The sequence below is a fragment of the Plectropomus leopardus genome, chromosome 4 (assembly GCF_026936395.1).
Source record: "Plectropomus leopardus strain MGB_pleo_1.0 chromosome 4, ASM2693639v1, whole genome shotgun sequence".
Taxonomy (NCBI): Eukaryota; Metazoa; Chordata; class Actinopteri; order Perciformes; family Serranidae; genus Plectropomus; species Plectropomus leopardus.
The window spans coordinates 740001-762500 of record NC_142179.1 but is presented as its reverse complement, the minus strand read 5'-3'; the positions used below and the strand labels follow the sequence as shown (position 1 = coordinate 762500).

At 41.9% G+C, this 22500-nt stretch overlaps 3 protein-coding genes across 3 annotated transcripts in view; 2 read left to right on the top strand and 1 right to left on the bottom strand.

Annotated features, from left to right (window-relative positions):
* The window catches only part of tsc1a (TSC complex subunit 1a), an 18197-nt gene extending 6300 nt beyond the window's left edge, over nt 1–11897 (bottom strand). Inside the window, 15 exon segments of the mRNA XM_088076129.1 lie at nt 1155–1309; nt 1616–1832; nt 1834–1896; nt 2453–2535; nt 3808–3899; nt 4302–4413; nt 4662–4726; nt 5121–5311; nt 5531–5604; nt 7006–7160; nt 7323–7467; nt 8869–9021; nt 9871–9974; nt 10089–10206; nt 11786–11897. Coding sequence (XP_087932255.1) covers nt 1155–1309; nt 1616–1832; nt 1834–1896; nt 2453–2535; nt 3808–3899; nt 4302–4413; nt 4662–4726; nt 5121–5311; nt 5531–5604; nt 7006–7160; nt 7323–7467; nt 8869–9021; nt 9871–9974; nt 10089–10200 — 1721 coding nt within the window. The 5' untranslated portion in view covers nt 10201–10206; nt 11786–11897.
* Nucleotides 11898–13028: 1131 nt separating this feature from the next.
* On the top strand, nt 13029–21224 carry LOC121938274 (bile salt-activated lipase-like). The gene is made up of 12 exons (XM_088076125.1): nt 13029–13180; nt 13805–13952; nt 14341–14460; nt 14846–15043; nt 16907–17037; nt 17482–17589; nt 17673–17796; nt 18189–18375; nt 19194–19397; nt 19726–19923; nt 20256–20363; nt 20984–21224. Exons 1-12 carry the CDS (start codon nt 13109–13111, stop codon nt 21114–21116), a joined length of 1731 nt encoding a protein of 576 aa, XP_087932251.1. The 5' UTR covers nt 13029–13108; the 3' UTR covers nt 21117–21224.
* Nucleotides 21225–22367: 1143 nt separating this feature from the next.
* The window catches only part of dok2 (docking protein 2), a 12673-nt gene continuing 12540 nt past the window's right edge, over nt 22368–22500 (top strand). Inside the window, exon 1 of the mRNA XM_088076124.1 lies at nt 22368–22500. This exon is cut by the window's right edge and continues 468 nt beyond it. The gene's annotated coding sequence lies outside the window, so the exon portion shown is untranslated.

Below are 22500 nucleotides of genomic sequence, written 5' to 3'. Positions count from 1 at the left end.
ACAGACTGCTCCTCCATCAGTTCGTGGATGTATACAGAGACCTGGATACGGCGTCAGAGGCGTCTTCACTCTTTTTTGGTTTGGTGGTGTAAGAAACCAAAATGGCTCCACTCCTGAATTTTCAAATTTGTCAATTTGTCAAATTATATTTCCTTTTAAAACTTTTGGTGACTTTTTTAACAACTTCTAGCGAACTCTTTTCTTTCAAAAGTTCTCCTTTTTTAATTTTTTTGGAGCTATTTTCTTTTTCTTTAAAATGTTGTATCAGCTGTTTTTTCCTCTTTTTTCCTTTCTTTGTAATTTTTTGTTGATTTTCCTAAAGAAAACATACCACCCGAAACCGCAAGCAAGCCAAAACGAAAACAGCTAAAATTTCTTTTTAAATTTGGGGATTTTTTTCCTTTTAAAATTATCAGTGATTTTAAAAAAAATTTGACAATTTTCTTTTCTCTTAAATTTTTTGGCAACTTTTGATATTTAAATTTTTTTGTCATTTTTGAAATAAATTGGCCATTTTCTTTTTCTTTAAAATTCTACATGGATGTATACAGAGACCTGAATAGAGTGTTAGAGGCGGGGCTGTTCACTCCTGTGAGTTTTGCTCTGTGGTGCATGAAGCCAAAATGGCTCAGCTGCTGTGTATAAAGTGACCCAGGTGGTCCGTGATTATAAAACGACCTAGATGGTCCATGTTTATAAAACGACCTGGATGGTCCGTGTTTATAAAATGACCTGGATGGTCCGTGATTATAAAACGACCTGGATGATCCGTGTTTATAAAACGACCTAGATGGTCCGTGTTTATCAAATGACCTGGATGGTCCGTGATTATAAAACGACCTGGATGGTCTGTGATTATAAAACGACCTCGATGGTGCATGCATATAAAATGACCGGACGGTCTGTGCGTATAAAAAGACCTGGATAATTTGTGAGTGTAAAACGACCTGGATGGTCCGTGCGTATAAAAGGACTCGGATGGTGCGTGCGCATAAAACGTCCCGGATGACCTGAGGATTATCTGCGCTGCGTGGTCCACAGAGGAGCCTCAGAGACTGATGGCGGCCGAGCAGCTAACTTCCTGTTCATCGCTCTGCTGATTTTAATGGTGATTACATGATGTAATCGTGCAGTTGTCATGGTAACAGCCTCACCTCCTGCTGAGGTGTTGGTGGGTGTTGTGTCCGTGGACAATCAGCTGATCCAAGACCTCGTGAGGAGAGACGGAGGTTTGCTCCTCCTCCCTGTCCTCCCCCTGTCCTCCTCCTCCTCCTTTCTCCTGCTCCTCCGCTGCTCTCTCCAGCGACTCCTGCAGGAAACAACAGCACCAACACACAACGATCGATATCAGACTGATCAATATCAGACCGATCAACACACGGATAGACTTACGTTAGCATTTAGCTTTATGTTAGCCGTGTGGCGTTCACTGGCTGTAGTTACTTTCACTGCTGTATCCAGGTAACGTTCAGAGACCAAATCAAAGGTCAGATTGTTTGTTCAATGATTTTGTTGCAGTTTAACGACATGATGAGGAAAGTTTATCGGTCAGTATTGATCTCAGCTGTGTGTTTTGAGCCCTCGGGGCCACCGTACCTTCTGTGCGCCACGTTACCTGAGTCTTCCTGCCGATGAAGAGTGTGGCGGCGCGGGGCAGAGCGAGCTCAAACAGGGGCTCGTACGGGGAGGCGGGGCTCTGGGTGGAGGGGGCGGGGCCACGCAGGGCAGAGCCTCCCTCCTCTGATGTGAGGGCGGAGGCGGAGGGGTGAGGGGGGGTGAAGACGAGGGAGACGGAGCAGGGAGGAGGGGGAGGCTGACCCGAGGGGGGCCGCCACGGCCGGGGTGGAGGTGAGGAGGAGAGGCTGCGAGGAGGAGGGAGGAGGGGAGGAGGGGAGGCTGCCGGACGTCTGCAGAGAAAAGAGAAGAAGAAAAAACAAAACAATCACCTTCGAACTTCTGATGAGAATCAGCCGCATTTCTACGACCTGCGGAGGCTGAGGGCTCAGCCGGGGCCGCTGCTCCAAAACAGAATTTAAACACTTACATATATGTCAAAATTTAGATTTTAAAGATGTAAAAAACAAATATAAAAACATTTTTAAAAAAACAAACAATTTTTAATTTTTCTGTTATGTTATATATATATATATATATATATATATATATATATATTTTTTTTTTTTTTTTTTTTTTGCAGTTATTGGTCATTTATAAAGAACACATGCCTTCTAAAAGTGTAGCCCAGCCAAAATAAAAACAGCAAAATGTCTTTTTTTGGCAATTTCTTTTTCTTTAAAATTTTTGATTTTTTTTTGTACTACTAATTTTATACTTTTTTATACTACTTATACTTTTATACTACTTACTTTCATTTCTTTAAAACCTTTCAGCAATTTTTCAGACAGGTTTAAACCGACATCCACCTGAACAGGTGATCGATCAGCTGATCAGCTCACCTTCACTGACGTCACTGATGACATCACTCCTGTCTGTGATTGGCTGGTTGGAGCCCTGCAGCTCTGGGAGCAGCTTCGCCTGCGGGCAGAGACAGAGAGCGCAGTCGGTCAGAAAGTCCAAATAATCTCCTTTTCTGTCCGCTTTTCCTTCACTCTGGAAAACTTCACCAAATCAAGGAAACATCCGAAGGAGAATATTTGAGGTTTGAGGAAAAGACGACTGATGAGGTTTATTTTTTGTTTTGTTGCCCCGTTTGTGATGACTTGAGAAATGTACTTTTTTACCAAAATGTCGTTGATTTATGCCAACTTCTTTTGGCTGGATGTTTATGAAGAACTTGTGCTTCAGGAAGGAAACGTGTTTTTCTGGCTCATCTCGGGAAAGAAGGCAGAATATTTGTTAAAGACCGAGCTGTAAAATCATTTTAATCCTTGTAAAGAAATGAAATGTGATGAATTATTTGAGTGCTACAGCAGCAGCTTTGGTGTCTTATGAGGCCACGAGGTTTTGGCACATTATGTGCATGACACCTAAATCAGTAAATCAATAAATCAATAAATCAGTGTTACTGCCGTTGGTCTGCTGTGATCAGCATTCAGATGATGGTGGACTAACAGCTGATCCTCACCGTGTTGGTTTTTACTCACCTGTTAGTTTTTTATTCATGTTTTCTGTTAAAACCCTGATCAGTAACTTCTTTTAAATCGCTTCTTAAAAGCCATTTTTACGGACTTGCCTTTATGTGTCGTCTTTTAATTCTTCTTTTAAGTGGTTTTTAATGTCTTTTAACGCATCTTTTAATTTTATTTATTTCAATTTTTATTTTGTCTTTTAATTTTAGCCTCTAATTGATCTTTTTACTTGCTTATTATTATTATTGTTATTATTATCAGCGTACTGTGTCTACTGTCTCTTTGTTACCATTTTAATCTATTTGTCTCTGCTCCAAATTTCCGTCTTTATTCTGCCTTCACTCTCGTCTGCCGTTTGTCGGCATTAGAGACTAAACTGTTTTATTAACTCTTCGGTTTACGGCCTCGGCTCTGCCCTGTTTGACAAAGCACTTTGTAAACTGTGTTTTTAAAGCTGCTAAATAAATAAAGTTATTATTATTATTATTATTATTAAATCTCTTTTTCCAACATGACAAACATATTCAGTAAACAAAGTATTTCATGTGTGAAAAGCAGCAGGAGGCCGTGACGTGATTATCGAATCCTTTGCACTTTTTCAATGTTATCTAAAAAATAATAATAATAATTTTAAAGATGAATATTCGCAATTTGTGGCCCGATATCCACCACACACACATAGAAGCCTTCCAGCGTCCACCTGCAGTCCTCATCTCACCTGGTGGTTGTTGTCCAGAGTCAGACCGCCGTCCTGCCCGTCCTCAGTCAGCGGTGTCACAGGGACGGAGGCTGATGAGGGATATTTCACACCTGGAGACACCACAGACAAAGACAGGTTTCAGACAAGTTACAAGATCCAGATTTCTTAGAGACTCTACACCCATCGGTGTGTCTCACCTGTGTCACCTGTCTCACCAGTGTTACCTGTCTCACCAGTGTTACCTGTCTCACCAGTGTTACCTGTCTCACCTGTGTTACCTGTCTCACCAGTGTTACCTGTCTCACCTGTGTTACCTGTCTCACCAGTGTCACCTGTCTCACCTGTGTTACCTGTCTCACCAGTGTTACCTGTCTCACCTGTGTTACCTGTCTCACCAGTGTCACCTGTCTCACCTGTGTTACCTGTCTCACCAGTGTCACCTGTCTCACCAGTGTTACCTGTCTCACCAGTGTTACCTGTCTCACCTGTGTTAACTGTCATAATGGTGTTACCTGAGATAGAGGGTGTCCTGCTCAGTGGGTGGGCGGAGCCTGTTGCAGCAGGTTCAGGAGGAGGCGTGGACAAACCGCACTGCAAGGAGGGACTCCATGTGACATCATCAGCCTGAACACACCAACAAAACATGATGAGGAAAAAGGAGGGAGGAAAGGACTGAAGGAGGGAGGTGTTACCTGTATGAAGGAGGTGTTACCTGTATGAAGGAGGTGTTACCTGTATGAAGGAGGTGTTACCTGTATGAAGGAGGTGTTACCTGTATGAAGGAGGTGTTACCTGTATGAAGGAGGTGTTACCTATGTGAAGGAGGTGTTACCTGTATGAAGGAGGTGTTACCTGTATGAAGGAGGTGTTACCTGTATGAAGGAGGTGTTGAGTGTCAGCTGACGTCCAGACGGTGGTGGAGGACAAACTGAACTTCCTGTTAGTGAACAGATTCATTAATGTAGAAGTTTAAAAAGGGACGCAGTAAACTCTAAAGTGCTTTAACTCATTAACAAAGACACTTAATTCATACAGAAATCATCTTAAAACTATTAATCCTGTTAATCATTCAGTCATTTTATCCGTAATGTTTGAGACTCGTCCTGCTTTGACGATTTTAAGATTTTAGGTCGTTTCTAGGTTTTTAGAAAACTCAGACATTTCTAGGATTTGAGAAGATTTCCAGGATTTTAGGAAGTTTAAAAGATTTTAGGACATTTCTAGGATTTTACAATGTCTCAAAGATCAGAGGATGTTTTAGGTTTTTAGAAAATGTCTAGGATTTTAGGACATTTCTAGGATTTTAGGACATTAGTGTCTGTGAGTGCTACCTGAGCTGCTGATGGTGTCGGAGGGCTGAGGACTGCAGGTGAGGTTCAGGTGAAGCAGGGGAGGGGCAGGGGAGGGGAGGGGAGGGTCTCTGAGGGAGGAGTAAATGTCCTCCTCACAGGAAGACTCGAGAGGATCCAGAGACACTCGGGAGCACTCGATGATGATGTCATGGACTTCATAACACCTCCACCTGAGACACACAGGAAGTTAACCACAATACCTCCACCTGAGGTGGGCGGGGCTCAGCCAAAAGTGCTGATGTCAAGTATTTTTATGTGTGTATTTCAATTTAAAAATGTGTTTTTTCTGCTGTGACTCGTGTTCTTAGTTAAAAATCAATAAAAGAAAGTAAAAATAAAAATTAAACTCAGCAGCAGGTTCAGGTTTGGGTCGTCACCTGCGGACTCACCTGGACGGGTCCAGTTCATAGTCCTGAGTCCCTGTGACCAGCTCCGGGTGAACCCTGACATGTTCCAACATCGGCTGACACACACACACACACACACACACACACACATACACAAATTTTCAGCAGCAAGAAAAGATTTTTTCTTTTTTGACATTTTGTCGTTTAATAAAAAAACAGAGCTGAGATAAGTAAAGCCAACTACAACTCCCAGGGTGCACTTCACTCACAAACAGCCAGTCACAGAGCTCCACATTAACCCTTAAACACCTGGAGTGACCTCAGATGTCTTGCGCTGCCTTCAGGCGTCTTTCATAAACATTTAAACCGAAAAAAATGTTTCTCCTTTTGAAAACATAAGAAAAGAAAAATGTACCGTAAATTTGAAAAAAATGAAAGAAAAAGCTGAAGGTGAGAGGATATGACCTGAACATTAGCTGGCGGTCATTATTAGACATTAACATAAAAAGGAAATATGTCTAGAAAATTTAAATCTTATAGTGACAAAAATGACCTTGTGTTAAAATATGTTCGCTCTGTTTTTTAAGTGTTTTTTCTTCTTTCCTGTAACTTTTTACTAATTTCCTGGAAAGTTTTTGGCCATTTCTTGTGAAGTTACTCATCACCTCCTCCGTTGAGCTGGGATTTTAAAGGGTTAACAGTCGTGTCTGCAGCAGCTCAGAGTCTCAGCTGCAGCTTTGAGTTTCATGTTATCTGAGAAACGCAGCAGCTGCTGGTCGCTGCAGCTATTTCTGGACTGGAAACCAGTACAGCGGCTGATCCTGTGCCAGCATGTCAACTGGTCTAATGCTGCTGATCAATAAGGCGTCAAACTGAACTTACAATCAATGTTCAATATTAAAAACATTTTTCAACAACATCATTTTATAGAAAAACACAGATACAGAGCTTTGAAATCTCGATTAACACTTTCAGACTGTACGTTTACAGCATCGTCTCAAGATGCAGCGACGTTAAACGTGCAACCCGTCCCGCCCCCTTCCGAAAACATCCTCACATGAAAGCGAGAGCACGGCCGAGGGCAGCGGGAGTGAGCGTTTAGTGCTGACATGCACGTTGTTTAGTTTATCCGGGTCTTGTGTTGCTTTTATATGCATATCTGCGGAGTTCATTTAGATCTGCATCAGGAAACGTTCAGCGTCTTTATGAGCTCGTGCTGCCAAATCTGTAAAAAACTGCTCGAGCGTGAGTGAGGAAATGTCCTTTAGTCTGCAGTGAGTGCACAGTGCAGTTCCCTCTCATGGCCACGTGCTGCCACAGTTGCACATTTAATGTGCAGTTTTTTATGTAGCTGTCAATATTTTAATGCAAAAAGTGCCAAGTTCTGCTTCTTATTATGTTTGTGTTTAATTTAAAATTTGGTGAAATGATTTAAGAGTGTGTGTCAGTGCTTTCGGAACACGATGGTATCGATATGAGGTGCGGTGAGGATGAACCTCAGATTTGGGCGCTCTGACCTTGACCACCTCCTGGAAGGTGTCCAGGTTCTCCTTCATGCTGTAGTGCAGCCGCAGGTAGGAGATGAAGTTACAGGGGAACATCCCGTACAGACGGTGGAACAGGGAGTACACACCTGCATGCAGGTGGACCAGGTGGACCACAGGGACATGACCTGCAGGAGACAACAGCAACCAGCCAATCACAGAGCACCGCCTGCACTCACCTGACCTCAGATTCATTTATAGTGACAGGACTCCTCCGACAATTACAATTAATCAAACACAAGATGTGATTTGTGTGTGTGTGTGTGTGTGTGTGTGTGTGTGCGCCTCACCAGGGTTCTTGTAGCTCCAGGAGGCGAGGCGTCCGAACACGTCGAAGAAGTCATAGATGTGTTGTTTCCCGGCCTGAGGGATCATGGGTAACAGGGTGATGAGGACCAGGACTCCCGTGATCAGGACCACCACGTCCGTCTCAGTCTGAGGACACAAACACACCGTGAGACAACAACACACAATAATCAGCTGATCGTTTGGATAATAAAAACAATGATAACAGTGAGAAATGTTCATCATTGAGCCGCAGCTCAAACTGACACCTTCACGTTTGTTTATTATTATCAGTATTACTGAGTATTAGTATATCAGTATTAATATAAGAATTAATATTCAGAATCAGAATCAGAATCACGTTTATTGGCCAAGTTCAACAAATAAGGAACAAGGAATTTTTTCCAGGTTGGCAATGCTCACAGTACAGGGGAGGGAAATAAGTTAGGGATAAGAAAAATAGAAAAAAAGACAGACATAGACATGTAATTGTATTTACAAAAGGAAGAGATAGAGAATATATACAAAATGTACAATATGTAATTCAAAAATATACAGTATGAACAGTTTAGTGCAAAAACCACTGTGCTTGAGGTAGTATAAATATATATATATATTTGTTGTTTGTTGTTTTTTTTGTTTGTTTGTTTGTTTGTTTGTTTTGTTTTGTTTTGTTTTGTTTGTTTTTCTCTCCTGACACTCTGACTATTTACAGTTCGTCAGAGTGACAGCCTGGGGGTAGAAACTGTCATTGTGTCTGGTGGTCTTGGCATACAGTGCTCTGTAACGCCTTCCAGAGGGGAGGAGTTCGAACAGTTTGTGACCGGGGTGTGATGGGTCTGCAGAGATGGTGCCTGCCTGCTTTCCTGATCCTGGACCGTAAAGGTCCTGGATGGAGGGCAGGTCGGCCCCAATGATTCTCTCTGCAGTTCTGATTGTTCGTTGCAGTCTAATCCTGTCCTGTCTGGTGGCAGATCCAAACCAGACAGTGATGGCTGTGCACAGGACCGACTGAATGATGGCAGTGTAGAAGATGATCAGCAGTTCCTGTGGCAGGTTAAACTTCCTGAGCTGTCGCAGGAAGTACAACCTTTGCTGGGCCTTTTTCCGGACTGTGTCAATGTGGGAGGACCACTTCAGGTTTTTGTGGAGATTCAGGAGATTGTGGTTCCCAGAAACTTAAAAGTGTCCACAGTAGAGTCTAGAGCAGGCATGTCAAACCGGTCCACAGGGGGGCCGGTGTGGCTGCAGGTTTTTGTGCCAACCAACCAAGAGCACACAGTTTGACCAATCAACTGTCTGAAGACGGAGATCAGTTGATTAAATGAGTCAAGTCTGGTGTGCTGCTACTTGGTTGGAAACAAAACCTGCAGCCACACCGGCCCCCCTGTGGACCAGTTTGACATGCCTGGTCTAGAGTCTTAGTGTCTGTATGAATATTATTAGTCTGAGTATGAGTGTCAGCGTGGGTATAAGTATGAGTATTACTGTGAGTATGAGTGTCAGTGTGGGTATAAGTATGAGTATTACTGTGAGTATGAGTGTGGGTACCTTGAGGAGGCGCAGCAGGGAGGGAAGCAGGGCGGAGCGGCTGATGTGATGAACCCAGGGAGGCTGTTTCCTGATCAGGTGACCCAGCAGGGTCAGAGCAGCCAGTCTGGATCCAGGTCTGTTCAGAGACTCATTCAGCTTCTCCAGCAGCGTCTGACAGACCCGCAACACATAACATCAATAATCACAGTATAATCAATACTACTGTCATCAATGATACTCTGATCAATAATACTGTCATCAATGACACTCTGATCAATAATACTGTCATCAATGACACTCTGATCAATAATACTGTCATCAGTGAAACTCTGATCAATAATACTGACATCAATAATACTCTGATCAATAATACTGTCATCAGTGATACTCTGATCAATAATACTGACATCAATAATACTCTGATCAATAATACTGTCATCAATGACACTCTGATCAATAATACGGTCATCAGTGAAACTCTGATCAATAATACTGACATCAATAATACTCTGATCAATAATACTGTCATCAGTGATACTCTGATCAATAATACTGACATCAATAATACTCTGATCAATAATACTGACATCAATAATACTCTGATCAATAATACTGTCATCAATGATACTCTGATCAATAATACTATCATCAATGATACTCTGATCAATAATACTGTCATCAGTGATACTCTGATCAATAATACTGTCATCAATGACACTCTGATCAATAATACTGTCATCAGTGATACTCTGATCAATAATACTATCATCAGTAATACTATCATCAATAATACTCTGATCAATAATACTATCATCAATAATACTGTCATAAATAATACTATCATCAATAATACTCTGATCAATAATACTATCATCAATAATACTGTCATCAATAATACTCTGAACAATAATACTGTCATCAATAATACTGTCATCAATGATACTCTGATCAATAATACTGTCATCAATAATACTCTGATCAATAAAGCGATCAATAACAGGACTGATGCAGTCAGCTGACCTTGTGATGAGGCTCTCTGATGGAGGACAGGAGGAGGACAACCTGAGACGAGGACGAGTCCAGATAATACTCTACCAGGGAGGACAGGACAGCACCTCCTCTGTCTGAGGGGACAGACGTCACATCAGAGAGACAGGAGGACAGAGAGACAGACAGATGGGTGGACTGACAGGTGGACAGACAGGTGGACAGACAGGTGGACAGACAGGTGGACTGACCTGTACTCAGCTGCTGGTTGACGGCCGCTCTGACTGACTCCGCCTCCTGCAGCTCTGAACTGTCCAATGAGAGCAGGAGCTCACTGATACTCACCTGCTGAGAGGACATCATGGACACCTGGAGACACAGAGACACGGAGACACGGAGACAGACACACACAGACAGTTATCAGCTGTGGTGACGTCTTCCAGGTGTGCTGATCACCTGAGTCAGCCCTCAGATCTTTGATTAATTATTGTTAATTATTAGTTATGGGATGTATTGATCTTATTATGGGATGTATTGATCTTATTATGGGATGTATTGATCTTATTATGGGACGTATTGATCTTATTATGGGATGTATTGATGTTATTACAAAAAAGTGCTGACTTTTATAGTAGAAATGTGAAACCTGGACCGCAGACTGGCTTTTAAACGGCTTTTTGTCTTTACATTTTTTGGCGACTTTTTAATCTGAAAATGTTTGATAATTATTATTCTTATTTTTTTGTGACCTTTAAAGACACCTTTTCAAAACTGTGTCCATGTTTTCTTGAAAAATCACCAAAATGACCCAATTTATCAGCCAGAAACTGTAGAAACAGAAATTATTGTTGAATTTTCATATTTCCGACGGTCCTTGAACACACCATGTGTTATCAGGCAGGTTTGTCAAATAAAATTCCAGGACTTTTCCAAAACTTTCACGGTATTTTCAGTTTTCCAAAACTTTCCCAGGCACAGGAATTGCTATTTGCAAATTTCGCAAACTTTTAAGGTTTTCCAGGACTGTACAAGCACTAATGCATCAAAAATATCAGGTCATTCTGCACTGAGATGACTTTTACTTTGAAAACTTTGTTTACATGCTGATACTTTTGCACTTTTACTATAGTTTGACTGCAGGACCTTAAGAGTATCTCTCAGTAACATATGAGTGTAAGTACTTTTACTGCAGCAACAGATGAGTATTAGTACTTTACTGCAGTAACAGATGTGTATTAGTACTTTTACTGAAGAAACAGATTTACATTAGGACTTTTACTGCAGTACCAGATGAGTATAAGCACATGTACTGTAGTAACAGATGAGTATAAGTACTTAAAATGCAGTAACAGATGAGTAAAAGAACTTTAACTGCAGTAACAGATAAGTATAAGTACTTACACTGCAGTAACAGATGAGTATAAGTACTTAAACTGCAGTAACAGATGACTGTTAGTACTTTTGCTGCAGTAACAGATGAGTGTAAGTACATTTACTGCAGTAACAGATGAGTAAAAGAACTTTAACTGCAGTAACAGATGAGTATAAGTACTTAAAGTGCAGTAACAGATGGATACTAGTACTTTTATTGCAGTTACAGATGAGCGTAAGTACTTTTACTGCAGTAGTAAAGTATTCGCGGCGTGTTTCTATGACGTCACAGCCGCTGTGTAATAAAATAAAGTGACGTCAGACTGAGGCTCACAGTTAGCATCATTAGCTCCGCGTTAGCTCGCGGCTAACAGCAAGATGCTAAGCTAACATGCTAACAGCTGAGCTGTCAGTCCGCGGGCTGTTTTTTGGAGTTTAGCGCGTGAGCCACCGGCGCTGACAGCGTCGTTTTCCCGCCTCCGGCTGTCCGGTGACTTCCGGTGCTCCGACACGGACGCGGTTTGACGGTTTTTTGACGTTAAAAACGAACGTGAGGAACAAAGTTGAACTCGGTTACCTTCAGACCTGTTGATCCGAGCAGGGCGCAGCCATGTTGAGCAACTGTAAGCCCCGCCCACCGCACCGTCAATCAAAGTCACGAGGCGTTCAGGGCGCGAGGACGGGCTGGGACAAACCAGTTCACACCGAACCAGTTTACCGACAGTCTGTGGTCCGGTTTACAGACAGTTTTTTCTTTTTTTTCTTTTTTTTTTTTTTGAGTTTCATGTTGTTTTCGGTTTATATTTTTTAAATTTTGAGTTTTTAGGATGTTTATATATATATATATATATATATATATATATATATATATATATATATATATATATATATATATCGAGTTTTATGAGTTTTAATTTTGTTTTGGGGTGTTTTTTTCTATTGTTTTTAAATAATAGATTTTAGGGTACTTCTACTTTTAATAATGGTTACCTTTTTTCCTGAATATAGTAAAATCTTCAATGCAGGACTTTTGGACTCTTAAAATGTACTGTAAAAATGCTCTGCTAAAAAGCAGAGTATTTTTACAGTTTAGTATGAGTACTTTTACTTGAGTAAAGGGTCTAAATACTTCTACCACCAATGTGTATCAGTGTGTATTTTCAACCATAATAATAATAATAAGAAGAGGATAAATAATAGAAATAAGAAAAAGTGGCAGTTTCATGCAGCAATCTGCAAAATGTTTTTCAATTCATGTGTAGAAAGATGCATGTTGTTTTGTGTGTGTGTGTGTGTGTGTGTGTGTGTGTGTGTGTGTGTGTGTGTGCGCAGCTGTGTGTGTTCTCAGTCTGATGATAAAGTTGCAGCTTGTTGAGCAGCTCTCACCGTAAAGTTGAGCCCAGTTTGTTCTTCAGCACAGAAACAAAAAAGCTCCGATGTTTCTGACCTTCAGTCTGCAGCTTCAATTTTCCACATCAACCTACACCTGATTATTATGATAAGGTCTATAAGGTTATGCGTTTTGTTTGTAAATCACGTCATACACAGAGGTGGGTTCATGTCACTGTATGAAGACATTAAAACTACAGAATTTAAAAGCGCAAAATAAGAACAGATAAACAGAAGTTTATTCATGTATGATATATATTAATATTTATAATAATATATAGTAATATTCCAGTTGAATCTTACTGATTTATGTCTTTTTGTATTTGATCTTCATTCTGTGTGTGTGTGTGTGTGTGTGTGTGTGTGTGTGTGTGTGTAATAGGTGGAGTCATGGTGAGAGCTGAACTCAGTTAACCCCGTGGTGGCTGCAGCAGCAGAGCTGTGGAGATAAGAGGTTTCCTCTCAGTATAAAAAGCAGCAGCGATCCTGCAGACAGACGGACAGACAGGTGATGAAGATGATGAAGATGATGATGATGCTCGTGGTGTTTCTGTTCTGTCTGAACTCGGCCTCGGCTGCGAAGGTGAGTGTCACCTCGCTTCACATTTAATACGTTCATTAAAAACATGTATGTTTATCGGTCAGTTCCCACTTTAGAATCACAGATCTGTAGTTTCAGCTGCTCGCCGTCATTTTTGGCAGACAGGAAACTGATGTGATGGGGACTATTTTCAGCGGTGGATTAATCTACCTTTGGTGCTCTGTTTCTCAGCCTTTGACCTCAGGCTAAATCACTGCATCGCACCTTTTGTTCATACATTTTGTGCTCTTTATATTCCAGTTTTCATTTTATATTTTCATTTTCATTCAAAACAGCAAGTCAGATTGTGAGTTTGTGTAAATGTAAAACCCGACTCTGATTCTGATTCTAGGAACTTACGACAAAAAGTGTTTTTCCTAACATTGACTGAGTGACATATTTTATGAATATTTCACGATATTCAGTTTTCTGACAAAAACAGATCAGAACAACCTGAATATCAACCCAAACAGTGAACGCAAAAACTGCAGGAAGTTCGTGTAACCATAGTGATTTGGATGAATTTTAAATTTAAATGAATAAAACGTTGAGATGTAGGCCTGCCGTGTGTGTGTGTGTGTGTGTGTGTGTGTGTGTGTGTGTGTGTGTGTGTGTGTGTGTGTGTAGCTGAAGGTGGTGCAGACGGAGGGGGGGAAGGTGGAGGGGAAGAATCACAAGATGGGGCTGCTCAGGTCCGTCGATGTCTTTAAAGGAATCCCCTTCGCTGACGTTCCCGGGAAGTGGGAGAAACCCAAACCTCATCCTGGATGGAGCGGTGGGTAAAAAAAACACTCTGCACTGTTTCCATGACGACCATGAGTCCCACAGAGCGCTGCTTTAAAGATGTGAATGTCGTTTAACGCCTCACCTGGCTGCAGTGATGTCACAGGTGTATGCTGTGATGTCACTGCGGGGCGTGTTTACAGGTGTAACTTCAATGTGACGTGAAGATGAATTTTTTTGTTCGTGCTGATGGCAGTTATCTCTGCTCTCATGTACGTTCTTGTTCCTGTTTATTTGACATATTTTGTAAATGTTTTTGTTAAATAAAGCTGTGAAAAAAAAACAAATACCAAGGAAAAAAGCCCAGAGTGACACACAAAAAAACCTGTTCATCGTCTGAAGAATGAGAATAAAATACATTTTAATGTTTGTTGTTCCAGGAGTCCTGAAGGCAACACAATATCGGGATCGCTGCCTACAGGTGACGCTGCTGCAGACAAAAACCCAGGGCAGCGAGGACTGTCTCTACCTGAACATCTTTGTTCCTCAGGGACTGAAATGTCCGTGTAACACACACACACACACACACACACACATGCGTGCACACACACACACACACACACACACACACACACACACAAATACACACACACGCACACACACACACACACACACACACACACACACACACACACACACACAAATACACACACACGCAAACACACACATGCACACACACACACAAATACACACGCAGGCACACAGAGTGCAGAATAATTGATCTGATTTTATTGATGATTAACCCTTTGATACGGAGGCTTTTTTATAGGTTTGAATCTACACAGTAAAGATATTTAACATTTGACTGAACGCAGGATTTAAAGTCTCACAGCTTCAGTCTTTTCTGCCTTTAAAATCATTCAAGTTCGTCCCTCTGTGTCTCAGTGTCCACCAACCTCCCCGTGATGGTGTACCTGTTCGGAGGAGCCTTCCTGTTGGGGACGTCCAACGACGTGGCGATCCTCGGCGACTCGCTGTACGACGGGAAGGAGATGGCCGACAGGGGCGAGGTCATCGTGGTCACGGTGAACTACCGGGTCGGTACGATGGGTTTCCTGAGCACCGGAGACGCCCGACTGCCAGGTCTGAACCAAACTCTGTTACTGATCCGATATCCACTGTTGGTTTAGGATCCAACGCAGGGACACGCTTTGTCCCCGAGGGTCTGGGGGCCACTTTCACAAAATGACAGGAGACCAGGAGCCAGAGGCCCCACTCATGCCTTTAGGATTTTGGGACATTTATAGGATTTTAGGATGTTCATAACATTTGGGATGTTTTTCTAATTTTAGGACATTTCTCAGATTTTTAGCACATTTCTAGGATTTTAGATTTTTTTTCTAAATTTTGGACATTCCTAAAAAATGTAGTAAATTTCTAGGATATAATGAGATTTTTTGGATTTTAGGCCATTTCTAGTATTTTGTGACATCAGTGTCTCAGCTGTGTCCTCTGTCGGGGGTGTGGGGGATCCTCTTCTGTCTCTTTTTTGATCAACAAGCTCTGTTTTGATGCTGTTTTATGTCTCTGACTCCTTATGGAGACTAAAAGGACAAAAACTTTTCACAGGCAATCACTTCAGTTTTATTGGGAATCAGATCGGGGGCCCTATCCGGATTTGGGCCGTCAGTGATTATTACTGTTGAACGGGATCAATGGATTTGATTGATCCTCTGAATTCTCTTGTGGAGCTGAAATCTTGTGTGAAGTCGGAGCTCAGAGGAGTCTGTCGGGCTCAGACTGTGTTTGGGTGCCTGCTGGTGATTTCCCAGCATGCATGTGATCAGAGCCACGCTCTGTGTGTGTGTGTGTGTGTGTTATCAGTGTGTGTGTTAGCTCAGCTGCTGCTCAGTTCACTTCTGTGTTCCAGTTTCAGCTCTGACCTGATGTCAAGTCAATTTTATTTATAGAGCCCATTATCACAAAACATGGTTTTCCTCAGAGGGCTTTACAGTGTACGACATCCCTCTGCCCTCAGACCCTCACATCACCTGAGGAAACACTCCCGAAAAAGAACCCCTGTAACGGGGAAAAAAAGGAAGAAACCTCAGGAAGAGCGGTAGAGGATGAGGAGGGATCCCCCTTCAGGACGGACAGACGAGATGATGTGACCTCAGCTGGAGGTCAGGTAGCTGGTGGGAGGAACCTCAGGTGTGCTGCCTCCACTGGTCACGTGACAGCTGTCATGTCGTCACGTGACCACCGTCATTGTCTCTCACTGTTAGTGTTGTGTGAGGTAAATCTCAGTCGGGTGTCTGCTGTTTAAAATCGGAGCGCGCTGTCTGACAACACGGTGAAGAAGTAAAAATACTTCAAATACATCATGTTTAAACATAAGTAATGTTGTTTTGATTAGTTTAGATGTTTACAGTATTCAGATTAGATTTGGATAGTGTTTTATTTGGCTCCGTATTTCTTTAGTTTAATTTGTATTTTGTTTAACATATTTACTTTATGCATTATTAGTATGTTGTTTTTGTTTGTTGTTGTTTTTTAGTGAATTGGGAAATGTATAGCACCTGCAGTTATGAAGATTGGTAGGCAGGACCAGCATGCACCTGGGTGGGCAAAATGTTTTTTTACCAGAGTGAAAGAGGCAGCAGGAGCCGTGATCCCTTTGTGTCTTTGTTTGCTTGTTTTTGGATGAATTTGTCAAAAAGAAGCACAAAAACTTTAAATGGACTTCTTTTGTCATGTTTGGTTTAAGTCTGAATTTGATTTTTGCCGACAAACGGCTGCTACAGTATTAAAATACTTCATACTTTGTGTAAATATGTATAGTGAGGGGGGCAGGGAGGTGCTGCAGATCAAGAGGTGGCATGTTCGGGTGACTGGGTGTGTCTTAGCCCCCCTCAGTCCAAAAATCTGGGGGTTAGTTCCTCTTTAAGAACAGAGCGACGATTTGATATAAATTCCAGGAAACGCTAAACAGCTTTTCCCTCTCAGGTAACTACGGTCTGTGGGATCAGCACGCTGCCATCTCCTGGGTCCGCAGGAACATCGCCGCGTTCGGAGGAAACCCTGACAACATCACCGTCTTCGGCCAATCAGCCGGAGCCGCCAGCGCCAGTTTCCAGGTCAGAGGTCAAAACCCAGCAGCTGACAGGAAGTTCAGCTCCTGATGGACTACCCACGATGAGTCAGGGGTCTCTGTGATGTCACAGGACAACATATTATCTGTCACAACAACAACAACAACAACAACAACAACAACAACAACAACAACAACAACAACAACCTGATTTTTATTCTTTTGATTTGTTTCTTGTTATCAGGACATTTTGTTGTAGAGAGAAGAAAAGCTCAAACTGGACGGTGCTAATGTTAGCCCCCCCATCATTCACTGCGTATAAAACTCTTTTACACTTCAACTAAGACACTAAAGTAAAAATGTCTTTTATTGGTAGAAACTGTGACTTCATGACATGATTTTGACCTCACTCTCATGAACTCATTCATTTATGAGTTGCTTTGTCTTACTGACTCGTTATGACCTTAAATCTTTAAATCTGTCCCCTCAGATGCTGTCCCCTCACAATAAAGGGTTATTCCGCAGAGTGATCACGCAGTGTGGCGTGGCCCTCAGTCCCTGGGCCCTGCAGAGGGACCCCATGGCTCTCACCAAGAAGGTCCAGGAAACTTTCTCCTCGTCAGCCTCTGGAGGTGATTTCACTGTGGATCAAACTCATTCTTTGGTGTTTTCTTTCTGCAGATCGCTCGTAAAGTCGGCTGCTCGAGGACCAACGTAGACGACATGCTGACGTGTTTGAAGATGAGCGACCCGGTCGGTCTGACCATGGCGGGAAAAATCGACGTGCTGCTGATTCTGGGGAAAGGTCAGAGCAGACAAAAACACTGAGCCTTAAGATGATTTTCTACTTTCGTGGAGTTTATTGATTTTAACCAACATCAGTCCTGATCATAAATATCAAATATTCATTTATTTTCAATATTTTAACCCTTTAAATGCCAGGTTTGTGTCATGATGCCGCTGTGTTTTTAGATTGAAAAAACACAAAATGAATTATATAAATATATTATGACACCCAGAAATAATACAAGTCCTGTTTTTCTGCTCTGATGGCTGTGGGATCAAAAATGTCAGTTTGAATGGGTTTCAATGGAGCATTTTTGGACCTGAACAGTCTGAATGTAACTATTTAGTTTCCAGTTTCTTCCCTTAAAGGTGGAGAGCTCCATCATCTCAGGTTAGCTTCTCTTCCTGCAGGCGTGGTCATGGATCTCCTGGAGATCTCTCCGGTGGTCGACGGCGACTTTATCCCTGATGAGCCCAGTAAGCTGTTTCACAACGCGGCTCAGTTTGATTACATGGCCGGGGTCAACAGCATGGACGGACACATCTTCGCCGGAGTCGATGTTCCTTCTATCAACCAGAGGAAGGCCAACACCACCATGTGAGTACCTAAAGCCCTGCTTCAGGAACCAGATACCGGAGGCACTGGAGAGCTCACGCCTTCAGATTCCGAAACTGAAATGCTTCTGATAAAAACATTCAGAGAATAGTATATTTTTACTCACCGCTAACACAAATTTAACATCATAAATATCAGAAAAAGGACAGAATATCATATTTTTATGTAGTGGAGTCCCACAAGGCTTTATTCTGGGCCCACTGAGTCTCAGTCTTTATTTGCCACTACATATATATCCTTTATTTAACCAGGTAAAACACTCACTGAGATTTAAATTCACTTTTCCAAGAGTGACCTGGCCAAGAGGGCATCTTAAAACAAGGTTACAACAATAAATACAGACAGACAAATACAACTATCAAACGAATACAACTAAAACACAATACAAAGAGCGAGCACAATCTCCAGTTAAAATGCGAAAAGTGCTATCATAAAATTTCAGTTGTCATTGGAGTCGCATTGACCAATAGTGCTATTTTCTCGACCAAGAATTAATCACAGAAAACCACATTAACTTTCATCAATACGATTTAAGTGCATATATATGTATATATATGTATATATATATATATATATATATATATATATTTCTACAGATGTAATACAGATGTTATACACATGATAAAATTCTTAAAAATAACAAGAATACTGAAAATTAAAATGTACCTTATATGAATCCATATAAACTTGTAATTTTTGAAAAATGAAAATGACACACGAGGATTTGACATCTGTAGATGAAGAGATAAAATGATGACAGAAACCGTTGTGGTTGTGAAACTGGTGGTGTTGGTCCTCAGAGAGGACGTGAAGGGTCTGCTGGCCGGTCTGACGAAAGAGAAGGGGAGCGCCGCCATCTCCTCGGCCTACAGCGTTTACTCGTCTCACTGGGGGTCGGCTCCGGAGCCGGCGATGGTGAAGAAGACGGTGGCCGACATTGAGACCGACTTCCTGTTCCTGGTTCCCACCCAGATCGCCCTCCAGCTCCACGCCAACAACTCCACGTGAGCTCCGATTGGTCCAATGACCACGAGGAGTAAAGTTGCTGTTGTAGCTAATGTTGCAGGAAGTTTTACTGTTGAATCACCTTCAGAGAAAAAAACATAAACTCAGTGAAAGCAGAAAAACATATGAATGTATAATATTTTTAAAGCTTGATTTTGAAATGCGTATTTTGTGCACAAAGTAAAATGAGTCTGTGTGATATTAGAGCAGGCCCTAAGGGGTTAATTATCTCTGCTGCGACTCACACTGAATAATTCAAACACTTTAATAACTAACAGGAAGATCTATCACAATAAACTTTTGAGTTTCCTATGTTTTGTCCCTCAGTGGAGCCCGTACCTACTCCTACCTGTTCAACATGAAGACTCGTATCCCAGGATTCCCTCGCTGGGTGGAGGCGGAGCACGCCGAGGACCTGCAGTATGTGTTCGGGAAACCCTTCGCCACCCCGCTGGCCTACTTCCCCCGGCACCGCGACCTGTCCGGGTACATGATCGCATACTGGACCAACTTCGCCAAGACCGGGTAAACTCCCAGCATGCACTGCAGACACACCTGAGCACAGCATGGTGTGATGTTAAACTGGTTTCCCCAGGTCTAAACTGGTTTCCTCAGGTCTAAACTGGTTTCCTCAGGTCTAAACTGGTTTCCATCGGTCTGAACTGGTTTCCACTGGTCTAAACTGGTTTCCACTGGTCTAAACTGGTTTCCACTTGTCTAAACTGGTTTCCACTGGTCTAAACTGGTTTCCATTGGTCTCAAATGGCTTCCATTGGTCTGAACTAGTTTCCGTTGGTCTGAACTGGTTTCAACTGGTCTAAAACATTGGTGTAAACTTTCACTCTCCTCCTGACCAGTGACCCCAGTAACGGCAGCCACAGAGTCCCAGTTCCCTGGCCCGCCTTCACCAAAAGCCATCATCCTTACCTGACCATCAACCACAAGATCAACAAGAACTCCATCAGGTAGAGTTCTACTGTAATTAATCTACTGTACTCTACTTCACTCTACTGTGATTCTACTGTGCTCTACTGCATCTACTGTGATTATACTGCTTCTACTGTGTTTCTGCTGTACTCTACTTTGATTCTACTGCGCTCTACTGTGATTTTACTGCATCTACTGTAATTCTACTGTGCTCCTCTGCACTCAACTGTGACACAATTGCATCTACTGTCATTCTACTGTGTCTACTGCAATTCTACTGCACTCTACTATGGTTCTGCTGTTACTACCATGATTCTACTGCACTCCATTATGATTCCTCTGTGTATACTCTTGTACTCTACTGTGATTCTACTATCCTCTTCTATGATTTTACTGTGACTCTACTAAGTTCTACTGAGTTCTACAGTCCTGAAGATGATGAGATGAAGATGATGATGGTTCACTGTGAAAGGACAGATATATTGATATATTCATATACTGATATGCTGATCTATTAATATATTAATATGTTGATTACTGAAATATTTTATGTTAATATATTGATATCTTATTTGATATTTCGATATATTGATTATTGTTATTGTTATATATTGTTTTATTGATGTATTGATATCTTGTGGTATTGATACATTGACAGTTACGACCTGAGATCAGAGTACGTCGCCTACTGGACTCAAACCTACAGCAGCCTGCCGTCAGTCCGGAGGGCCGAGGAGGAGGAGGAGGAGGAGGAGGAGGGAGGGATGAAGAGGGAGGAGAGGGAGGACTGAGCCGACTGCTTCTGGTTTTATCAATAAATTCTCTTCCTCTGTGGTAAACACGGATAATCGATCCTGCTGTGTGCTCTTCTCTCGTCTAATAAATGCAGCCAAACTCTCTGACTCTTTTATTTGTCCCCGGAGAGCTGATCACCATCTTCAGACCAAAATCAGTCAGCTGGGAGCTTCACCAGTCTCTGACTGGGAGCACAGTGTCCCCAGTCACACTCTCTGAGGGACAAACTGGGACACTAAATGACCTCAGACATTGTCCGTCCTCTCACCTGAGGCTGGTTTTTACAGTTTTTCCTTGTTTGCTTGAACACATTTGTCCATTAAGAAATTATATTTTTAAGATAGTTCAAATGCAGGTCTCAACTGAAATTCACCAAAATGACACATTTTCTTTCCAAAATTCTCAGACACTTAAAAACATTCGACAAAAGCAAACATTTCCATCAGTGGACACAGCGATTACGATGAGAAGTCCTGCTGCAGTCTGCACCTGCACATTTTTACCTTTTTAGAGACGACCTGTTAAAATACAGTAAAAAACAGAAAAATGGAGTTTAACCCCAAAACCCATGAAAATTAACCCCAAAACTGCAAAAAGTGAATATATAATGTAATGTGACATGCTAACAACAAAAAGAAAGACTTTTTTTAACGTCTTTGATGTTTATAGAAAATGTTACTTAAAGAAAAACGTTCTGGGAACTAAAAGAAAATGCTGCTGATAATGTTCCTGAAACAGCACAGGAACCATTCTCAGAGCGTTTCCACGAGATCTGATCCGTGTGTTTGAGTTTTTTGAGTATTGAGACTCCTGCTGGGCCGAGGAGGCGAAGATTCATATCAGCATTGAGACCAGTTTCACTGATCTCGTCTCAGAAACAGAGAAAAACTGAAACCACAGACGGAGGGTTTCTGTCATGGAGGCGACGAGCCAGCAGGAGGAGTGTGACTCCACATCATGAGTTTATGAGGAGGCGCGTCAGAGCGAGGAGCAGCAGGTGGAGAGGAGAAACACAGCAGACAAAATAAAATAAATCAATAAAAATAATAAATCAATAAAAATAAATTAAACATTAAAATTGCTTATTATTAAAAATTAAAAATTCTAATTAAAAATGAAAATAACAATAAATAAAAAATAAATACAATAGAATAAAGTGACCAGAGAGACGGGGTGGTGCATCTGAACAAAAGTGTTAAAGTGTGAGACGGAGGGAGGAGGAGCGACAGAGGAGTCACACGCTTAGTTCTGCATTACATGTTGCAACAGAGCAAAGGCAGGAAACACACATGACACACGCAACATCTCCCTGCTTCACACTGATACCACACACACACACACACACACACACACAGGAGGAGAACCACAGCAGGAGGAGAA

Excerpts from the sequence above, each read along its gene's own strand:
- LOC121938274 (XM_088076125.1), top strand. The coding sequence starts at position 13,109 with ATGAAGATGATGAAGATGATGATGATGCTCGTGGTGTTTCTGTTCTGT. Across the intron at positions 13,953-14,340 it reads ACCTCATCCTGGATGGAGCG|GAGTCCTGAAGGCAACACAA; the intron begins GTGGGTAAAAAA and ends TTGTTGTTCCAG. Across the intron at positions 17,038-17,481 it reads CCGCCAGCGCCAGTTTCCAG|ATGCTGTCCCCTCACAATAA; the intron begins GTCAGAGGTCAA and ends CTGTCCCCTCAG.